The sequence below is a fragment of the Microcaecilia unicolor genome, unplaced genomic scaffold, assembly GCF_901765095.1.
Source record: "Microcaecilia unicolor unplaced genomic scaffold, aMicUni1.1, whole genome shotgun sequence".
Taxonomy (NCBI): Eukaryota; Metazoa; Chordata; class Amphibia; order Gymnophiona; family Siphonopidae; genus Microcaecilia; species Microcaecilia unicolor.
Window position 1 is genome coordinate 1 of NW_021963734.1, and position 19,154 is coordinate 19,154.

General features: G+C 43.7%; 1 protein-coding gene across 1 annotated transcript in view; it reads right to left on the reverse strand.

Moving 5' to 3' along the window:
* Positions 1 to 759: 759 nt before the first annotated feature.
* Positions 760 to 19,154, reverse strand: part of LOC115459597 (lectin-like) — a 48,011-nt gene continuing 29,616 nt past the window's right edge. Inside the window, exons 5-8 of the mRNA XM_030189404.1 lie at positions 18,860 to 18,885; positions 17,530 to 17,644; positions 5,563 to 5,635; positions 760 to 927 (exon numbers count right to left, since the gene is read on the reverse strand). Of these exons, the coding sequence (XP_030045264.1) occupies positions 885 to 927; positions 5,563 to 5,635; positions 17,530 to 17,644; positions 18,860 to 18,885 (257 nt within the window). The 3' untranslated portion in view covers positions 760 to 884. The remainder of the gene's footprint in view (positions 928 to 5,562; positions 5,636 to 17,529; positions 17,645 to 18,859; positions 18,886 to 19,154) is intronic.

A 19,154-nucleotide genomic window follows, 5' to 3' on the forward strand; every position in this document is an offset into this window, starting at 1 on the left:
AGGGGTCCTTTCACAAAGCCATGCTAAAAGGTGGCTGACGGTAGCTGTAGTCCATGGTTTTCCTGTGTGCCACCTATTAGGCAAGCTGCCAAAAAGCCAATTTTACATTTGTGACAATAATGGCCAGGCACTAAGTGAAAAATTAGTGCCTGTCCATTTACTGTGTGAGCCCTTACCACCTCCTATTTAGAAGGGGGTAAGGGCTCACGCGCTAACTCAGCAATAACCGGACAGTGCATGCTAAAGAACCCGCACTGCTGATTGTCGCCCGGAACACCCTCTGTGGTAGAAAATCATTTTCTACCACAGGTAAAGGCTTATGCCAAAATCAGAACTACCACCCGGTACCTGGGTGCACCCAGCAGTAGCGCTGTTTTGGCGCATGCTACCCGTGTAGTAGCCCTACTGCACCTTTGGAAAAAGGCTCCTAAATGAACAAACAGACAACCACAATGTTGCTATAATTGAAAGAAAAAAACGGTGTTAAGGAACAAAATTGTGGGTCTTTTGCCTGTCCCTTAACATTAGACCTCTATAGAAAAAGACGTTTCTGCTTCTGTAGCACCTTTTTTTTTGTTGCTTATTTTTTTGGTTCATTTTTTTTGTGTGGGGACCGTTTCCTTTTTGAAACTGGAAAAATAAATTCTTAGGGCAAAGATTTGCTATTTTAAGTTTGTGTAAATTGACTGGCAGGAATTGCAAGATGATCTTTTTAAAAATAATTTTATTCTGACAGCAACGACAGAATTATAGCCCCATAACAATTTGATTATTCCTATGATTATAATGAATATATACAAAGCAGTTTTATCAATCTATCAGCTCTTCCTCTTCATGAATCAATGGTTGTAGTCTTCTTCTCTTCTCTCTAGCAAAATGCAGAATTAAGTCTTCACTGGCTTTATATAGCCGGAGTCACAGCATATTCTGCAAAAGAAAAGTAAGTGATTAGAAATAAGAAAAAATGCAACATACACAATATATATTTTATGGGATTGCAGACACTGTGGTATACTATTGTCTCACTGGATAAATCAGTCCTTATAAAAATTTACAGAATATTTAAATATAGTGAGCAAGTGAAAGTTCAGGTCAAATAGCAGGAGCAAAAGTTGAATAAGTATGGAAGGAAAATCCCTGATTTGGACCTGAGAATTACACACGTACTAGATTTGTGTTGGAAGCAAAAACACGTGGAGGGCATAATCAAACGGGGCATCCAAGTTTTCATGAGGGCGTCCTTGCAGGATGGCCCTGCGAAGGGGCGGGGAAACCTGTATTATCTAAACAAGATGGGCATCCATCTTTCATTTCGATAATACGGTCGGGGACACCCAAATCTCAACATTTAGGTCGACCTTAGAGATGGTTGACCTAAATGTTGAGATGGTCAACCTTAGAGATGGTCGTCTCCGGTTTTCGGCCCTAATGGAAACCGAGGACACCCATCTCAAAAACAACCAAATCCAAGCCCTTTGGTCATGAGAGGAGCCAGAATCCGTAGTGCACTGGTCCCCCTCACATGCCAGGACACCAACCGGGCACCCTAAGGGGCACTGCAGTGGACTTCACAAATTGCTCCCAGGTGCATAGCTCCCTTACCTTGGGTGCTGAGCCCCCCCAAACCCACTCCCCACAACCGTACACCACTACCATACCCTAAGGGGTGAAGGGGGCACATACATGTGGGTACAGTGGGTTTTGGGTGGGTTTTGGAGGGCTCACATTTACCACCACAAGTGTAACAGGTGGGGGGATGGGCCTGGGTCCACCTGCCCGAAGTGCACTGCACCCACTAAAACTGCTCCAGGAACCGGCATACTGCTGTCATGGAGCTGTGTATGACATTTGAGGCTGGCAAAAAAAAAATTAAGTTTTTTTTTAGGGTGGGAGGGAATTGGTGACCACTGAGGGAGTAAGGGGAGGTCATTCCCGATTCCCTGGTGGTCATCTGGTCAGTTCGGGCACCTTTTTGAGGCTTGGTCACAAGAAAAAATGGACCAAGTAAAGTCAGCCAAGGGCACGTCAGGGACGCCCTCCTTTTTTCCATTATCAGCCGAGGACGCCCATCTCTTAATCACACCCCAGTCCCGCCTTCGCTACGGTGCCGACACGCCCCCGTGAACTTTGGTCGTCCCCGCGACGGAAAGCAGTTGAGGATGCCCAAAATCGGCTGTCAATTATGCCGATTTGGGTGACCCTGAGAGATGTGTCGGAAGATGGGCACCCTTCTCTTTCGGGAGCCTTGAGGGGGGGGTACTGTCACGTCTGTGGTCGTGACCACTCTCAGGCTTACCTTATTTCTGGTGGTCAGCTTCTAAGCTGGCATCTGTCTGGTCTTTATGAGTTAGTTCTGTCTCTGTCTCTGTGTGCTGGCTGCTTCCAGCATGGCTCTGATTTCTCCACTATACTGCACCTGTGTGTGTTAAGCCTCTCTGTGCTTCAGTATGCTTTCTGCCTGTGTTTTGGTTTGTGTTCCTCTTGCCCTCTGGTGGCCAGACCTGGTGGCTGCATTGCATTGTCTGTGTGCTGTTTCCCGTTCCAGATTTCAGCCCAGTCCAGACCGGATCTTCCGGCCTGCCAGACTTGCTTGGCTTGTTTGAGCCTGCACAGCACCCGTAGCTACTTGGTGATTGCTGCAGCTGAATCTCAGCTGCTGCTGGGCTTATTAGCCATTTGGAACTCTCTGCTTTGCCTTTGCATCACCTAAGGCCCTGGTATGTTGGGGTGCTGCTGCACTTCTGCCTAGTCCAGATTATAGTCTGTATTCTTGCCTGATTCTAGTTTAGTCTTTGTGTAGCTTCTTGTACTGTGTTGCTTGTTTCCCAGTCTTGTTTCTCGTTGTGTGTCTTTGTCTAGTTCTTGGTTGCCTGTGTTTCTTCCCTGTTTCAGTGGCTGCTTGCAGCTTTCAGTTCTGTCCCTTGTCTGTCTGAGAGTCCTAGTCTAGTATTCTGCCTAGCCTCCATGTGTGCTCTAGTCCCTGTGTGTATCCTGCTGGTTTCCAGTTCCTTTCCTGTCCTGTCCGGTAAGTCCTGCCGGCCACCTGCACCCAGGGGCTCAACTCCTGAGGAACGGTGGTCAAGTGCAGGTGAAGTCTAGCTGGCCCTGCTGTCAGAGTTCTGCCTTATCCCTGTGTGGGGTGGTTTTGCCTGCCACTGCTGCTCCTCAGCAGTGGCCCAAGGGCTCACAATCCTAGTTCCTGCCTTGAAAACGTGACAAGTATTCAGTGCTGACAAGTCAGAGATACTGAATCAAATCTCTGTAAACCTGGAATATATAATGGGGCAATCTGACAAGCTGAAGAACAGCAAATCGCCTGGACTGGATGGTGTACATCTCAGAGAACTTGCATAACTAAGTACATAGGTATATAAATATTGCCATACTAAGACAGACTGAAGGTCCATCAAGCCCCGCATCCTGTTTCCAACAGTGGCCAATCCAGGTCACAAGTACTTGGCAAGATATCAAAAAAGTACAATAGATTTTATCGTGAACAAATGACTAGATACCACATTGGTTACCACAACCAACACAGACACCCCATCTGCAGACCAACTTGCTAAATACTTCAATGACAAAATAGTAAACCTATGTAATATGTTATCACAGAACACCACTGAAATTGAAAAATTCATTGACTGCCTGGACCCAATCCTCAGTGAATACCCAGCAGACCGAATCTGGTCAAACTTCGCTCTCCTTACCGATGAAATTGTCACCCAAGCGATTAACAGGTTCACCAAGACCCACTGTAAACTGGACACATGCCCCAACCACCTAATAAAATCTGCCCATCAATGCTTCATAGCTGACCTCACATTACACCTAAACTATATGTTGCAACATGGACTTTTTCCTAACGACAAAGGTAACATACTACTCACCCCATTACCCAAAGATACAAAAAAAAAAAAAAGCAAATGAAATCACCAACTACCGCCCGGTAGCATCTATCCCTCTGGTAGTCAAACTGCTGGAAAGCATGGTAACCAATCAACTTACTGACTACTTAAACAAATTCTCAATATTACATGAATCACAATCAGGATTTCGCTCCAACCACAGCACCGAAACAGTACTCATTACTCTCCTAACCAAATTCAAACAAGAAATTGCAACAGGCAAAAGCATACTTCTCCTACAATTTGACATGTCTAGTGCGTTCGACATGGTAACCATAAATACTGCTAAACATCCTAGAATACTTTGGGATCAGTGGAAGTGTAATTAGTGGATCAAGGGTTTCCTAACCACAAGAACATACCAAGTGATATCAAATTCGCATATCATCACCATGGAAACCAGAATGTGGTGTACCCCAAGGATCACCGTTATCACGACCCTTTCAACCTGATGATGACCCACTAGCCAAATCCCTATCCAATCAAGGCCTTAAACCTTACATCTACGCAGATGATGTCACGATATACATCCGTTCAAACATGATTTAAATAATTCACAAACGAAATCAAACTCAGCCTCCAAATCATGAACTCATGGGCGGATGCATTTCAACTAAAACTCAACGCAGAAAAACGACACTGTCTCATCTTCTCCAATACAACACAAACAAACCCACAAATATAAACACCCCAGATTACACCCTTCCTGTTTCAGACAGCCTGAAAATTCTCGGAGTTACAATCGACTGAAACCTCTAGCTAGAAAGCCAAGCGAAAACTACAACAAAGAAAATGTTCCACTCAATGTGGAAACTCAAACGAGTAAAACCTTTCTTCCCGAGGGAAATATTCCGCAGACTGGTACAATCAATGGTACTACACGTCACCTAGACTACTGCAATGCAAATATTAAGAAACTCCAAACCGCCCAAAACACCACAGCCAGACTCATATTTGGAAAAACGAGATTCAAAAGTGCCAAACCCTTACAAAAAAACTACATTGGCTCCCAATCAAAGAACGAATTGTGTTCAAAATCTGCACCCTGGTTCATAAAATTATTCACGGGGAGGCCCCGGTATACATGGCAGACCTCAAAGATTTACCAACCAGAAGCACAAAAAGATTAACATGCACATACCTAAATCTCCACTATCGAAGCTTCAGGCCCACCCAGAGGCAGAGCAATTATTAAGGCAGCATGTTAATTGCTTTTAGAGTTCCAAGTTTCCAATTAACAAGCATAAGAAACCCAAATGCAATTTACTAAATAAAGGCCTATGAGAGTTTGGAGCAGAGTGGGTATATTTTTCTTCACTGTTTGCTCATTTACATGAAGTTCACTTATATTTGTTCAATTGAACAGATCCTTCTTCTGGAGTGAATTGCCAAACCTTATTTGCCAGGTTGCTCCTCTGGAGAAATTAGCAAATTACCTCCAAATTTTTAAGCTAGACTATTCATATCTCTGGTGATAATATATGACAATAAAGAATCCTTTGATTCATATTTATTTCTGAAACAGATTTACAGGATCAGCAGAATGGTCTGAAAGCACAAAAGCAGCCTGCAATTAATATATTTCTAACAAAGTGCTTCAGAAAATGGCATTTCTATACCATCATAGTAGATGTATGGAGGAATGAGGCTCCTTTACCTGTTCCTTAGTTGGTATTTACAGACAAATGGAAAGGAATAACTTGTAGGGTAATCATTCCAGGTAATATGATCTGAAACAAGAACGAAAGAAAATCTGTCAGACCTCACAATTTGAACAAAACCCCAACAATTTTGTTCTAAATTTCACGGTGGCACTCATGGGACATGAAAGGCACCTTGTAATATAAAGAATGATAAGAGGTAAAGATAGGATCAAACTAGTTTGCCTAATCATAGTAACATACTGCATGGGCCATCCAGTCTGCCCAACATTTAAATTCATTATCAATTTATGACTGAGCCAACGAACCCAACAGTATTACCAGTTAGCAATTTTACTCACTAAGTTCCCCTTTAAGATGTCTTCCCCACTTGCACTGATAGCATATCATATGAATGTGGTATCAAATACACATTCCATCTTTCCCAATTTTGGGACTCAGACTATTAGAAATCTGCCTGGCACTGGCCCTTCTTCATAATTACTAGAGTTGCTGTTGAAGCCCATTCCAACTCATCTGATTTGATTTGTCATATGTAGAGCACAGACTGTGAAGTCTGTCTGGCACTATTTTTACTCATTCCTTAGTCTATTTCCTAGTGTAATGCCATAGAATACAGAAGGTATATTTATTACAGGGTTCCTAGGTTAAGAGGCTGAGGTGCCTACTTAGACACTACTTTATAAAGACATGTGGAGGGGCATAATCAAAAGGGACACCAAAGTTTTGTTGAGGACGTCCTCACAAAATGTCCCAATGGAGGGGCGGAGAAACACGTATTATCGAAAAAGATGGACGTCCATCTTTTGTTTCGATAATATGGACAGGGAAGCCCAAATCTTGAAATTTAGGTCATCCCTAGAGATGGTCGTCCCTAGACTTGGTCGTTTCTGATTTTCGGCGATAATGAAACCAAGGACACCCATCTCAGAAACGACCAAATGCAAGCCCTTTGGTCGCAGGAGGAGCTAGCTTTGTAGTGCACTGGTCCCCTGACTTGCCAGGACACCAACCGGGCATTCTAGGGGGCACTGCAGTGGACTTCATAAATTGCTCCCAGGAACATAACTCCTATACCTTGAGTGCTGAGCCCCCAACCCCCCCACAAAACCCACTACCCACAACTGTACACCATTACGATAGATGTGGGTACAGTAGGTTTGTGGTGGGTTTTGGAGGGCTCGCTGTTTCCTCCACAAATGTAACAGGTAGGGAGGGGGATGGGCCTGGGTCCACCACCTGCCTGAAGTGCACTGCACCCACTAAAACTGCTCCAGGGACCTGCATACTGCTGTCATGGACCTGAGTATGACATCTGAGGCTGGCATAGAGGCTGGCACAAATATTTTGAAAGACATTTTTTGAGGGTGGGAGGGGGTTAGTGACCACTGGGGGAGTAATGGGAGGTGATCCCGATTCTCTCCGGTGGTCATCTGGTCAGTTTGGACACCTTTTTGTGTCTTGGTAGTAAGAATAACACTACCAGGTAAAGTCATCCAAGTGCTCGTCAGGGATGCCCTTTTTTTTCATTATGGGTCGAGGACTTCCATGTTTTAGGCACGCCCAAGTCCCGCCTTCGCTACGCCTCCGATACACCCCCTTGAACTTTGGTCGTCCCTGCAACGGAAAGCAGTTGGGGATGACCAAAATCGGCTTTCGATTATACCGATCTGGACGACCCTGTGAGAAGCACGCCCATCTTCTGATTTGTGTCGAAAGATGGGCATCCTTCTCTTTCGAAAATGAGCCTCATAGTTGTCTATAAAGCAAATCCAAGAAGACAGGAGGAGCCTCCACGGAAAGTCAAAGCAAAACAGCAAAAGTAGAGGCTGACAAATGCGCAAACCAATAGGGAGATAATAGGGAGATAAAAAACCAGTTTATTCAGATATTCATATCAAGGACCCGACACGGTCCGTGTTTCGGCGCCATTTCCTGGCATTCTGTTTCTTGTCACATGGTGTTACTGATCGGTTGGGTTCTTTGTTCTCTCTGGTAAGATTTTTGTTTGATCAGGATTGTTTTGTGGTCTTCATTTCTCATCTTTTTTGGAGTATTTATTTCTTGCTTCATTGTTTTTATTGAATTAAGTTAGACTCAGAGTATGTTCTGTTTTTCAAGCATTTATTGGTCACACTTTCTTTTTGTCTTTTGGTGCAATGGGTCTGTTTGTAGTTTTCCTCTGTATACCTATCCATTCGGTATGTTTGTGTATATACATTTTTTCTCTGTGGAAGGCATTTTATTTATACTATATAATTATTTCTTCAGTTATTTGATTTATAACTCTATATTTTTTGGAGTGCTGTATAGCTCTCTCGTTCTCTTCACATCTTGATGGTAATGTGAGCTAGTGTCAATAGGTGACATATACTCTTTATCCCTCTATTTTGGAACGTTTCATGCGAATGATACATATTCAGTAATTTTAGGTATTACAGTGCACAACACATTCCAATAGTTTACTTAGGCATTTGCCTGTTTAGACATAAATACATGTTTTACACCTATGTTTTGTATAAAGATGGTGATCTATATACATATATATAGAATGGCCCATTTTAACTGATTTACATTTTTATGAAATAACAGGAATTTTATCCCTTTGTAGTATTTTAAAAATGTTTTTATCCTTTTACAGTGGATTAACTTGCATACATAAAGGAATTATTCAACCCTATCAGCTTCTTCTCAGAGGTTTGACATTATTTCATTGAATTATATTTATAATTAATATGTAAATATAATGTAGTATTAAATGGTGTCGGATCATGATGTATTGACGTATTTTACTTGTTCAAGTTGTATGAATGTATTTTTTTACTATTAGATCAGGATAATATATATGTGATGTTTCATCAGCCTGACCTATGCCTTTCATTTATCAGTCATTTATTTGACAGTTATCACTTTTCATTGTTTGGTGTTTCTCTGTCCACAATATCTGCTCACATAATTATAATATATTAACATTTTTTTACATAATTTATCATTTTATATTTACAAATGTGCAATACTATTATGAATGTCTGTATATGTTTGGCTACATATTTTATTAAGGCGGATATATTTGATTTGAAATCTCTTAAATTATGTTTTTAATTTGTCCTGTTTTTTGCAGAAAGTTGATTGTGACCCCTGAGGGAGGCGCTTTTGTGCTGAAACACGGACCGTGTCGGGTCCTTGATATGAATATTCTGAATAAACTGGTTTTTTATATTATCTCGCTATTGGTTTGCGCATTTGTCCAGTCTCTACTTTTGCTGTTTGAGTTTCTATAAGAGCATTTTTGATATGACATCTAAATCCGATTTTAGACGTTTTACAAACATCCAGTAGTAAATCAGAAAAATGATCAATTTTTTGTTTCAAAAATGGTCATTTGCTAGATGTTTTGTACTCAGTGTGTCTATATTTTAAGGCCATTATGGAAAAAAAAATTCAAGGGAAAAATGCACAAAATCAAGCTATTGGGATGTATGAGGGGCCAGTTTTCTTAGTGGACTGGCCACACAGATAATCCCAGCAGAGCAGTGGGACACCCTAGGGGACATTACAGTGGACTTCATACAAAAGGTCCCAGGTACACATCTCACAGTTACCCCCTTATATTATATGGGGAGCCCTCCAAACCCATCAAATCCTACCTGTATCCAATAACTAGGAATTATTAGGTGAGGGATGTAAAATAAGATCAAAATATTATAATGCCTCTGTATTGTTCCACAGTGCAACCTTCAATTTTACTCGCCGTATCTCAGAAAAGATATAGCGGAATTAGAAAAGTTCAAAGAACAGTAACCAAAATGATAGAAGGGATGGAACTTATCCCATATGAGGAAAGACAAAAGAAAGGGACAACCCGTTCTCTAGCCCATCCTGTAGAAAATGCAACAGCTCTGATATGGATGTCCGAAGAGGACTCTCCAAAAACAAATGAAGGGGCTTGCCTGTCACAAGCCGCTGGAGATCCTCATACCAAGGCCAACGAGGCCAATCTGAAGCAATGACAACCATGTGTCCGCAATGGCACTCTATCTGCTTAAGGGACCTGACCAATGAGCGGCCCTGATGTGGCCACGGTTGCACCAAGATGGGTTTGTGTGTGGCTGGTATTGAGGACTGGTGTGATACCCATAGAGCCACACACAAACACGTGGGCACCAAGGCGTCGAGGCCATCTGACATTGGCTCCTTCCTACAACTGAAAACCGAGGAGCTTTGGCATTCATGAATGTGGCCATCAAGTCTATTTGAGGTTTCCCCCAGCGGTTCACCATGACCCAAATGCTGCATTAGAGAGGGATCACTCACCTGGTCCAACACATTCCTGCTCAGGAAGTCTGCCTCTAAGTTGGTAACCCCCACCACATGTACCGCTGACAGGCACCACAGATGGCTCTCTGACCAGGACATGAACTCCGCTGCCTCCAGGGCCAGAGGACAACTCCATTTGCTGCCTTGATGATTGATGTAGTCCACTGCTGTCACATTGTTGAAAAGGACTCGCACAGCACTGTTGAGAAGCAAAGGCTGGATGGCCACCTGAGCCATATGAATGGCCCTGGTCTCCAATGATTGATGGATCACCAGGACTCAGGCGCAGACCAGAGATCCTGGGAAACCTGACCCTGGCAGTGGACCCCCCCCCCCCCCCAACTAGAGAGACTGGTGTCTGTGGTAATCATTGTCCACTCCAGGGACTTAAGGTCCACCCCATCCAGCCACCAGTTCAGGGATTCCCACACCTGCTCTCTTAATGGGATATGGGCCTGGAGGTCATCCAGCACTGGTAACCAGTGAGTGAATAGCGCCAACTGAGAATGGCGCATGCGCGTCCGCTGCACCACCTCGATTGTTGCTACCATGGAACCCAATACCTGGAGGACAATCCACGCCAATAAATGCCACAGCCGAGCGAGCTGATGGACCTGTGCCTGCAGCTTCAAGATGTGGTGCTACAGAGGAAACACCTTGCCAGGAGGGTTCTGAAGTGCACACCCAGGTACCCCAGATACTACACCAGGGTAAGACTGCTCTTAGCAGCATTGACTACCCAACTGAGCTGCCTCAGGAGACCAACCACATAATCGGTAGCCCACCTGCTCTCCTCAAAGGACTTGGTCTGAATCACCAGTCGTCCTGGCGCAAGTGAGCAGCCACCACGATCATTACCTTGGAAAAAGTGTATGGTGCTGGCGCCAGCCCGAATGGCAGGGCACGGAACTGGTAGTGTTGACCGAGGACCGCAAAATGCAGAAACCAGCGATGGGCCAGATGGATCGGAATATGGAGATATGCCTCTGAAAGGTGAAGAGAACTCCCCTAGTGGACAGCTACAATGACCAATCGCAGTGTCTCCATGTGGAACGGGGAAAGCTTGAGTGCCCTGTTTACTCCATTGAGATCCAGAATGAGATGGAAAGTCCCCTCCTTCTTGGAGATCATAAAGTAGATGGAATATCTGCTAAAACCTCTCTTGGCCAGAGGCATTGGTACTATTGCTTCCAACTCCAAAAGCCTATCCAAGGTCTGACGCATGTCCATGGACTTCTGTACCGCCTTGCAAGATGAACTGATGAACAGGTCTGTCAGGAGAGAATGGAATTCCAGACTGTAACTGAATTGGAGAAGGTCCAGGACCCATCGGTTCATGGTGATGTGGGTCCAGGTCCAATAGAAATGTTGCAACCACCCTCGAATGGGTGGATCTGGAGCCTGGACCCGGACCCCCAAACCTTCATTGTGCAGAGTGGGAAGCCCCGGTAGTGCCCTGGCTCATTCACAATCTTCGTGATGTCCACCCCGAAAGGACAGAAAGGACCTGAAGTGGTTCCACAAATGACCTCGCTGAGAACTGGCAAATCAGCCCTGGTGAGAGCACTAGATGCCCCTGAGACACCCTCGGGAAACTCCCCAAATAACAAAGTGAGCCCAAGAATCTGGCAGCCAAGGAGTCTTCAAATTCCCTAAATCCTTCGCCAACTTGTCCAAGTCCTCCCCAAACAGATCTCATCCCCAACAGGAAAGCTGTTCCCATTTCCAAATAATGAGGTCCTCTGACGTGCTCTCAGGAGCATCGAGTAACTCCTCTGCCCAGCGGAAACAAGCACGTGCCTCATAACTGCCTCATAGGACCACTTCATGAGAGTCTCCATACGGTGATCCTGTGGATTTGTAACTGCAGCACCACCCTCTACCATAACTGCTGTCTTCTTGGTCATGCATGTAACCAGGGCATCCACGTTTGGTAAATGAAAACACTCCTGGTGCTCATAAGGAAGTTGGTAAAGGCGAGCCATGGCCCTCACTGTCTGCAAGGGCGCTCCTGGATGCTGCCACTGAGCATCTACAAACTCCTTGAGGTCCTCATTAAAAGGGAAAACCCGCTGGGTGGCACACGTACCCTTCCTGGGGAACTGAGTTTGATTCCCACTGTAGCTCCTTGTGACTCTGGGCAAGTCACTTAACCCTCCATTGCCCCTGGTACAAAACAAGTACCTAAATATACTATGTAAACTGCTTTGAATGTAGTTGCAAAAACCACAGAAAGGTGGTATATGAAGTCCCATTTCCCTTTCCCTTTCCTGGGAACTGAAGGAGCCTCCTCCTTGAGCCTCAGATTCTGCAGCACCTGAGCCATCAGTAGCGGCAGCTCCTGGCAGTGAAAGATCTGTCCTCTCTGTCCTCTAGAGACTCTGGAAGTCACTCCTGACCTTAGTCCAGATCCTCCTCCAGAGAAAGGAAGTCACAGGCTTCCTGAACATTCTGCTCCACACTCAAATGCGGGCACTTGGCCCCCAAAGGGCTGTGCAGCACCAAGGACTGGGTCCCCAAACCAGACAGCCCTGGAACCAGAGACTTTGCCATGGAAGTCAATGGCTCTGAAGGATCCAACAGTCCTCCATTGCCTGCAGCCACAGCCATCAAAGCCTCAGAAACAGGTTTATTCTGCTTCAGGCAGAAGGCCTGATGGAGCAACAGAACAAATTCCAGCAAGAACAGAAGAGCTAGAGAGGGAGGAACCACCACAACATCCTTGTGGGTGCCACACCAAAGGGGAATCATGCTGCATGAGCGGCTGCTGCATTAACTGTTGCGCTGACTCCTGTGCTGCTGAAGTTCCCACCAACAAAATGGCACCAGCAGCACCCGCTCCAACTGCTCCGACTCTTGTGACAACAGCTCCTCACCCCAGGCCTCCCTGCGCCAGACAACCCAGTCTCAGGAGACTCCATCACAGTGGACAAGTTCGCTGAAGTGCCCTCCGACGCCTCTTCACATACATGGTACAAGCTGCTAAGGGGGTAAATCATGCGACGTGCAGTGCAAGCTGCACAGTGCTTCAGTTTTCTGGAGGGAGCCACTATCAGTGCACACGTGGTCCACGCAGCCAAGAAGACACTCCACGGCCTGCACAGCTGGCAGACTCGAGACTGCAGAAGAGTTCCCATAAGCAATGTGGAGCAGCAAATTGTAGAGCTGGCAGAACTTGTCTTGAACTCTGTGTTTTTCTTTAATGTATCTTTTTCTCTTTATTCTCCTTTTTCAAGTACTGCAGAGATTAAAAAAAAAAAATACAGTTGTTCCCAGCCTGCTCAGGAAGCCTTAAGGAACCCCTCCCAGGAAAGGGAGAGGGGGCCAAAGCAGCCATGACTCAAAGGGCTAGGTGTGTGTTTGGGAGAAGGGACCTGCAGCATTACTACTACTACTACTACTACTACTATTTAGCATTTCTATAGCGCTACAAGGCATACGCAGCACTGCACAAACATAGAAGAAAGACAGTCCCTGCTCAAAGAGCTTACAATCTAATAGACAAAAAATAAATAAAGTAAGCAAATCAAATCAATTAATGTGAATGGGAAGGAAGAGAGGAGGGTAGGTGGAGGCGAGTGGTTACAAGTGGTTACGAGTCAAAAGCAATGTTAAAAAGGTGGACTTTCAGTTTAGATTTAAAGGTGGCCAAGGATGGGGCAAGACGTAGGGGCTCAGGAAGTTTATTCCAGGCATAGGGTGCAGCGAGACAGAAGGCGCGAAGTCTGGAGTTGGCAGTAGTGGAGAAGGGAACAGATAAGAAGGATTTATCCATGGAGCGGAGTGCACGGGAAGGGGTGTAGGGAAGGACGAGTGTGGAGAGATACTGGGGAGCAGCAGAGTGAATACATTTATAGGTTAGTAGAAGAAGTTTGAACAGGATGCAAAAACGGCTAGGGAGCCAGTGAAGGGTCTTGAGGAGAGGGGTAGTATGAGTAAAGCGACCCTGGCAGAAGATGAGACGGGCAGCAGAGTTTTGAACCGACTGGAGAGGGGAGAGGTGACTAAGTGGGAGGCCAGCAAGAAGCAGATTGCAGTAGTCTAAACAAGAGGTGACAAGGGTGTGGATGAGGGTTTTGATAGAGTGCTCGGAAAGAAAGGGGCGGATTTTACGGATGTTGTAAAGAAAGAAACGACAGGTCTTGGCGGTCTGCTGGATATGAGCAGAGAAGGAGAGAGAAGAGTCAAAGATGACCCCAAGGTTTCGAGCTGAGGAGACAGGAAGAATGAAAGAGCCATCAACAGAAATAAAAAACGGGGGGAGCGGGGAGGTGGGTTGGGGGGGGAAAATGAGAAGCTCGGTTTTGGTCATATTTAATTTCAGGTGGCGTTGAGACATCCAGGCAGCAATGTCAGACAAGCACGCTGAAACTTTGGTTTGGATGCAAGGTGAGATATCAGGGGTAGAAAGGTAGATTTGGGAGTCATCAGCATAGAGATGGTAGGAAAAGCCATGGGATGAGATTAATGAACCAAGGGAAGAAGTGTAGATAGAAAAGAGGAGGGGACCAAGAACAGAACCCTGAGGTACGCCGACAGGCAGAGGGATAGAAGTAGAAGAGGATCCACCAGAGTGAACACTAAAGGTGCGGAGGGAGAGGTAGAAAGAGAACCAGGAAAGGACAGAGCCCTGGAATCCAAGTGAGGACAAGGTATCGAGAAGTATGCTGTGATCGACAGTGTCAAAAGCAGCGGAAAGATCAAGAAGAATGAGGATGGAATATTGACCTCTGGATTTAGCCAGTAATAGGTCATTGGAGACTTTAGTAAGCGCAGTTTCGGTTGAGTGGAGAGGGCGAAAACCAGATTGTAATGGGTCAAGAATAGCATGTGAGGAGAGAAAATCAAGGCAGCGGTGGTGAACAGCACGCTCAAGTAATTTGGAGAGAAAAGGAAGGAGGGAGATGGGTCGGTAATTAGAGGGACAAGTAGGGTCAAGTGAAGGCTTCTTAAGGAGAGGTGTGACCACAGCATGTTTAAAGGCAGCAGGGACAGTCGCAGTGGAAAGTGAGAGGTTGAGAATGTGACAGATAAAAGGAATAAGAGTAGGAGAGATGGCATTAAGAAGGTGGGTGGGAATGGGATCAGAGGAACAGGTGGTACATTTTGAGGAAGAAAGGAGAAGTGTAGTTTCCTCAATAGTAACTTCAGGAAAGGAGGAAAGGGAATGAGGGGAAGGAGAGAGAGGGGAACGGACTAGTGGAGGGAGAGCTGGTGAGGTAGAGAAAGCAAGGTTTATCTTTTTTTTATTTATTTATTCATTTCAATGTATATACAAGCATAATATCTTGATTACAGATAAAGACGATTTAGTATCTTGGTAAATTTCTTAAAGATACATCAAAAAAGAAAAGAAAGGAAAAATTATATTAACAAGAAGATCATTTCTCGTCTATAGTCCACAATATTGGGGAGAGTTATCACAATTTTCAGGAAAATAATTCAATTTTGAAGACAACTTCAAAATCTAACAAATGGAGGCTGATTTAAGCGTACCAAGCAATATACATTATTTATGGGGTTGAGGTTATTAATGTTCCTGATAATGGAGGTTGTAAGTCTTTCAGCTTTGTCTGCAAAAAAGAGTTTAGTTGATTAGCCTCAAAAAATATATATTTAATTGAATTAAGTTTTATCACGCACTTGAAGGGAAAGTTCAGCCAAAAAATAGCTCCAAGTTGTATTGCCTTAGATCTCAGTTTCAGAAATTCCTGTCTTTTCTTTTGGGTATTTCTTGAGACATCCGGATACATTCTGATTTTACAGCCTAGGAAATCAGGTCTCTTATTCAGGAAAAATTGTTTGAGTATCCAGTCTCTGTCCGGTTGGAGTATGAAAATCACTTTAAGCGTTGCAGTTGTTAAACCCTCATTGTCTCCTTCAATAATCTGAGTCAAATTTAAGTCCCGTGGTTGAGCTTTAACCTCCTCACTTTGTAGAGAATCTTTCTTGCGAAACGGTTCTATATAGAAAATCTTTGAAATAGGTGGATGTGTTTTTTCTGGGATTTTTAAAGCTTCTATTAAATATTGCTTGAAAGTTATCAATGGGGAAATAGCAACTTGCTTAGGAAAGTTTATCAGTCTGATGGCATTTGAACGTTGGTAGTTCTCTAGTACTTCAATCCTATTTTGAAGATACATATTCTCTTTAATTAAATTTATTTGTATTTGTTGAGAGTTTTTAATTGCAACAGAGTTAGTTTCAACTTCCTTGCCCACAGATTTTAACTTCATGTCCATTTCAGTTATCCTTTCATTATCTAACGTGAATTTCTTATTTAACTGAGTAAACTGTTGAGTAATTGAGGCTTCTAAGCCTACAAGCGCTTCCCAAATATTATCCAACGTTATTTGCTGAGGTTTGTCAGGTAAAAACGACTTACTTGAGAAATCAGTTATGAGGGTTGTAGGCAGAGCTGATTGACCTCCCACTGCTCCAAGTTCTTCCACAGGAACAACTTCTCCTCTCTTCACTTCTGCGTTCTCCACAGAAGGATTCCTCGGCTTCTCAGGCGTCGACTCAGGGCCCTTGCCAGAAAACCCCGTCGCGACTGCGCACCAAGGGGACTCTGGTCCGAAATCGATGTCGTAGCCGGCATGGGAGGAGGAAGCCTCATTTCGGGGCTGAAAGGTATCTCATGTTCAAGCTGGGGGAACGGGAGACCTCTCCCTAATCCCTCAAGCAGCGAAGCAGTCCCCGTCGATGTGCCCGGTAAAAGGAAGTGATCCATCGTTCCGACTCTAGGTAAGGAGGGAGTAACGGGGCTTGCTCGCGCTTTACCTCTCCTTTTAGGCATATTATTTAAGTTTCAAAGTAGTCAAAGGCAAAATATTCAGGAGTAGAGCGGATAACAGCGGAGCTACCTTCCTTATGTCTTATTCGGCCGCCATCTTGGATCTCGCAGGTTTATCTTTTGAACCTTGTGAAAGAATTCAGCAAGGGTCTGAGGAGATAATGAAGGGGAGTTGGGGGAGGGGGCACCTTGAGGAGAGAGTTCAATGTGGTGAAGAGAAGTCGAGGATTAGAGCCAAGAGAGTTGGAGTATGTACTACCGAGTGTTCTAGGAGCCTGTCTGTAGTGGGTCCTGGCCCCAATGCCCCACTACAGACAGGCTCCTAGAACACTTTTTTGTTTTATTTAACAGAAACAAAGGTATGTGTTATATCCTATGCTGTTCAACAAGCTAATTCCCAAATCACAGGATGGCACAGCAGCCAAAATGGGCCGCAAGGGACAGGACTGCCCAGACCTATCTACCACCTGCTGAAGAGACTGAGAAATATTGGGGCAGGGGGGAGGGCAGAACTGCACAGAGGTTATTATGCACAAGTTTCAAGTAGATCTCAGTCCTTAGAAGTGTACCTAACCTTCTAATTACCCACTCCTTGGAATGGCCTGGAGCAGATGCTAAGAAAACCTGTTAACAGTTTAATATCTAAAGTTAGCAGCTGTAAAAGAAAAATTAGCCTGAAAAACATTTTTATATTTAACCCCTTTAACTGATTGAAAGCATAACTTTTCCATGTCTGAAGCATGTCTGTGCATGTTTAGGAAAATATAATACAGGCTAAGGGAATATTTGGTTTGATGATTCAGAGGCATTAGGAAGGAATGATAGATGTGAAAGAAGACATAGAACTCACCATTTTCAGGATACCAAGAGCCAATATAGTTTTCATTTCCCAAATTGTCTGGTTGTCCAGAGCCAAATTTTGCAAAATCCCATGCAGAACCATCAGTCCACATATACTTCCCCTCCTTTAAAAAGTAAAAATTTAGAAATAGAAAACATTTGTATGAAATAGAAAAATTATAGGAGAAAGAAAGTAAGATTAATAAAAATAAAGGACTGGAAAGGTCCACAAAAACTTATCTTTCCCTTCAAGCAGGATCCATGTTTTGGACATCTGAAAACCAGTATTTAGACATCCATATTGCATGGTCATCCGAATCCTGATTTTATAAAGCCAAGATATGGATATCTAAAACTATAAAGTAACCCAGCTTTCCTTTCAACCCGGGTGTCAGTCTTACTTTATGTAGTTGGGCCAGTTTACCTCAGACTTCGACACCAATTTCAAAGAATTCGGGCCAAATATAAACTAACCTTGCTTGTTTGTTTCAAAAACATACAGGGAAAAGAAATCTAAATGGATTAATGCAAACTCAGAGCCCGAAGGTGGTACAATTATTATAAAGGGTCCTGTTTACTAAGCAGCGTTATAGGCACATTAACGTTTTTAATGTGCGTTAACTGTGTATGTGCCTACAATATCCCTATAGGCGCCTACATGGTAGTGCACACCTAAGTGTAGGCACGCTAAAAACACTAACGCACCTTAGTAAACAGGGCCCAAAGTGTTTATTAACAATAATTGATATTAATTACATGTGTTATCTATAATAATTTGGAGATTTAAAATCATGTGGCAAGTTTTAGCAAGTGTAACATATTTGGATAAACCCACACTTTTATAACTACAGGTGGTAAGCTGTTACTTAAAATTTTTCTCAAGCAAAGAATTTGGATTGAACTTCAAACAGAATTTCTTCACAACTACAGCATCAAAGAAGTAAAATTTCATTCAAATTAACTTTTTTTTAGAACTCAGATGTTTTGTTTTTTCACTTTTAAAATGGAAGTATTACATAAGAATAGTCATACTGGGTCAGACCAATAGTCCATCTAGCCCAGTATCCTGCTTCTAACATTGGCCAATCCAGGTCACAAGTACCTGGCAGAAAACCCAATTAGGAGCAACCATTCCATGCTTTCCTAATATTTTATTTCAGATGTAAGCAGTACAACCTCTCAGATATATGTGAGATTATTCAGACTCTATGGCAAATTCTCAAGTAAGTGATTAATGATAAATTAGCTGGGTCTAATTCAGTTCAGTTTGTGTAACACTCACTGTCACATAGCTTGTTCCCCACAATCACACGGCCTGTCCCTGGCCTACTTAAACAAACAGGACCCAGTATAATCAGTCCACTCTCTTGAAAGACAAAAAAAAAACCCTAAGGAAATCTCTCAGAAAAATTTCCAAACTCAGTCAGATTACATGCAATCTTCTCGTATAATCTCTAAATTCAAGTTTAAATGAACGCTTTTCTAATTTTTCCTACTTTTACAGGCCTCACACGCCAGCCACTCTGACATACACCCTCATGCTTCAAAATCTTTCTGACAAGTCTGTAATAGTTTTATATCTCAAAAAATGACAGAGTCTGTATCTATGGTTACTGACTCATTTGACATCATTCA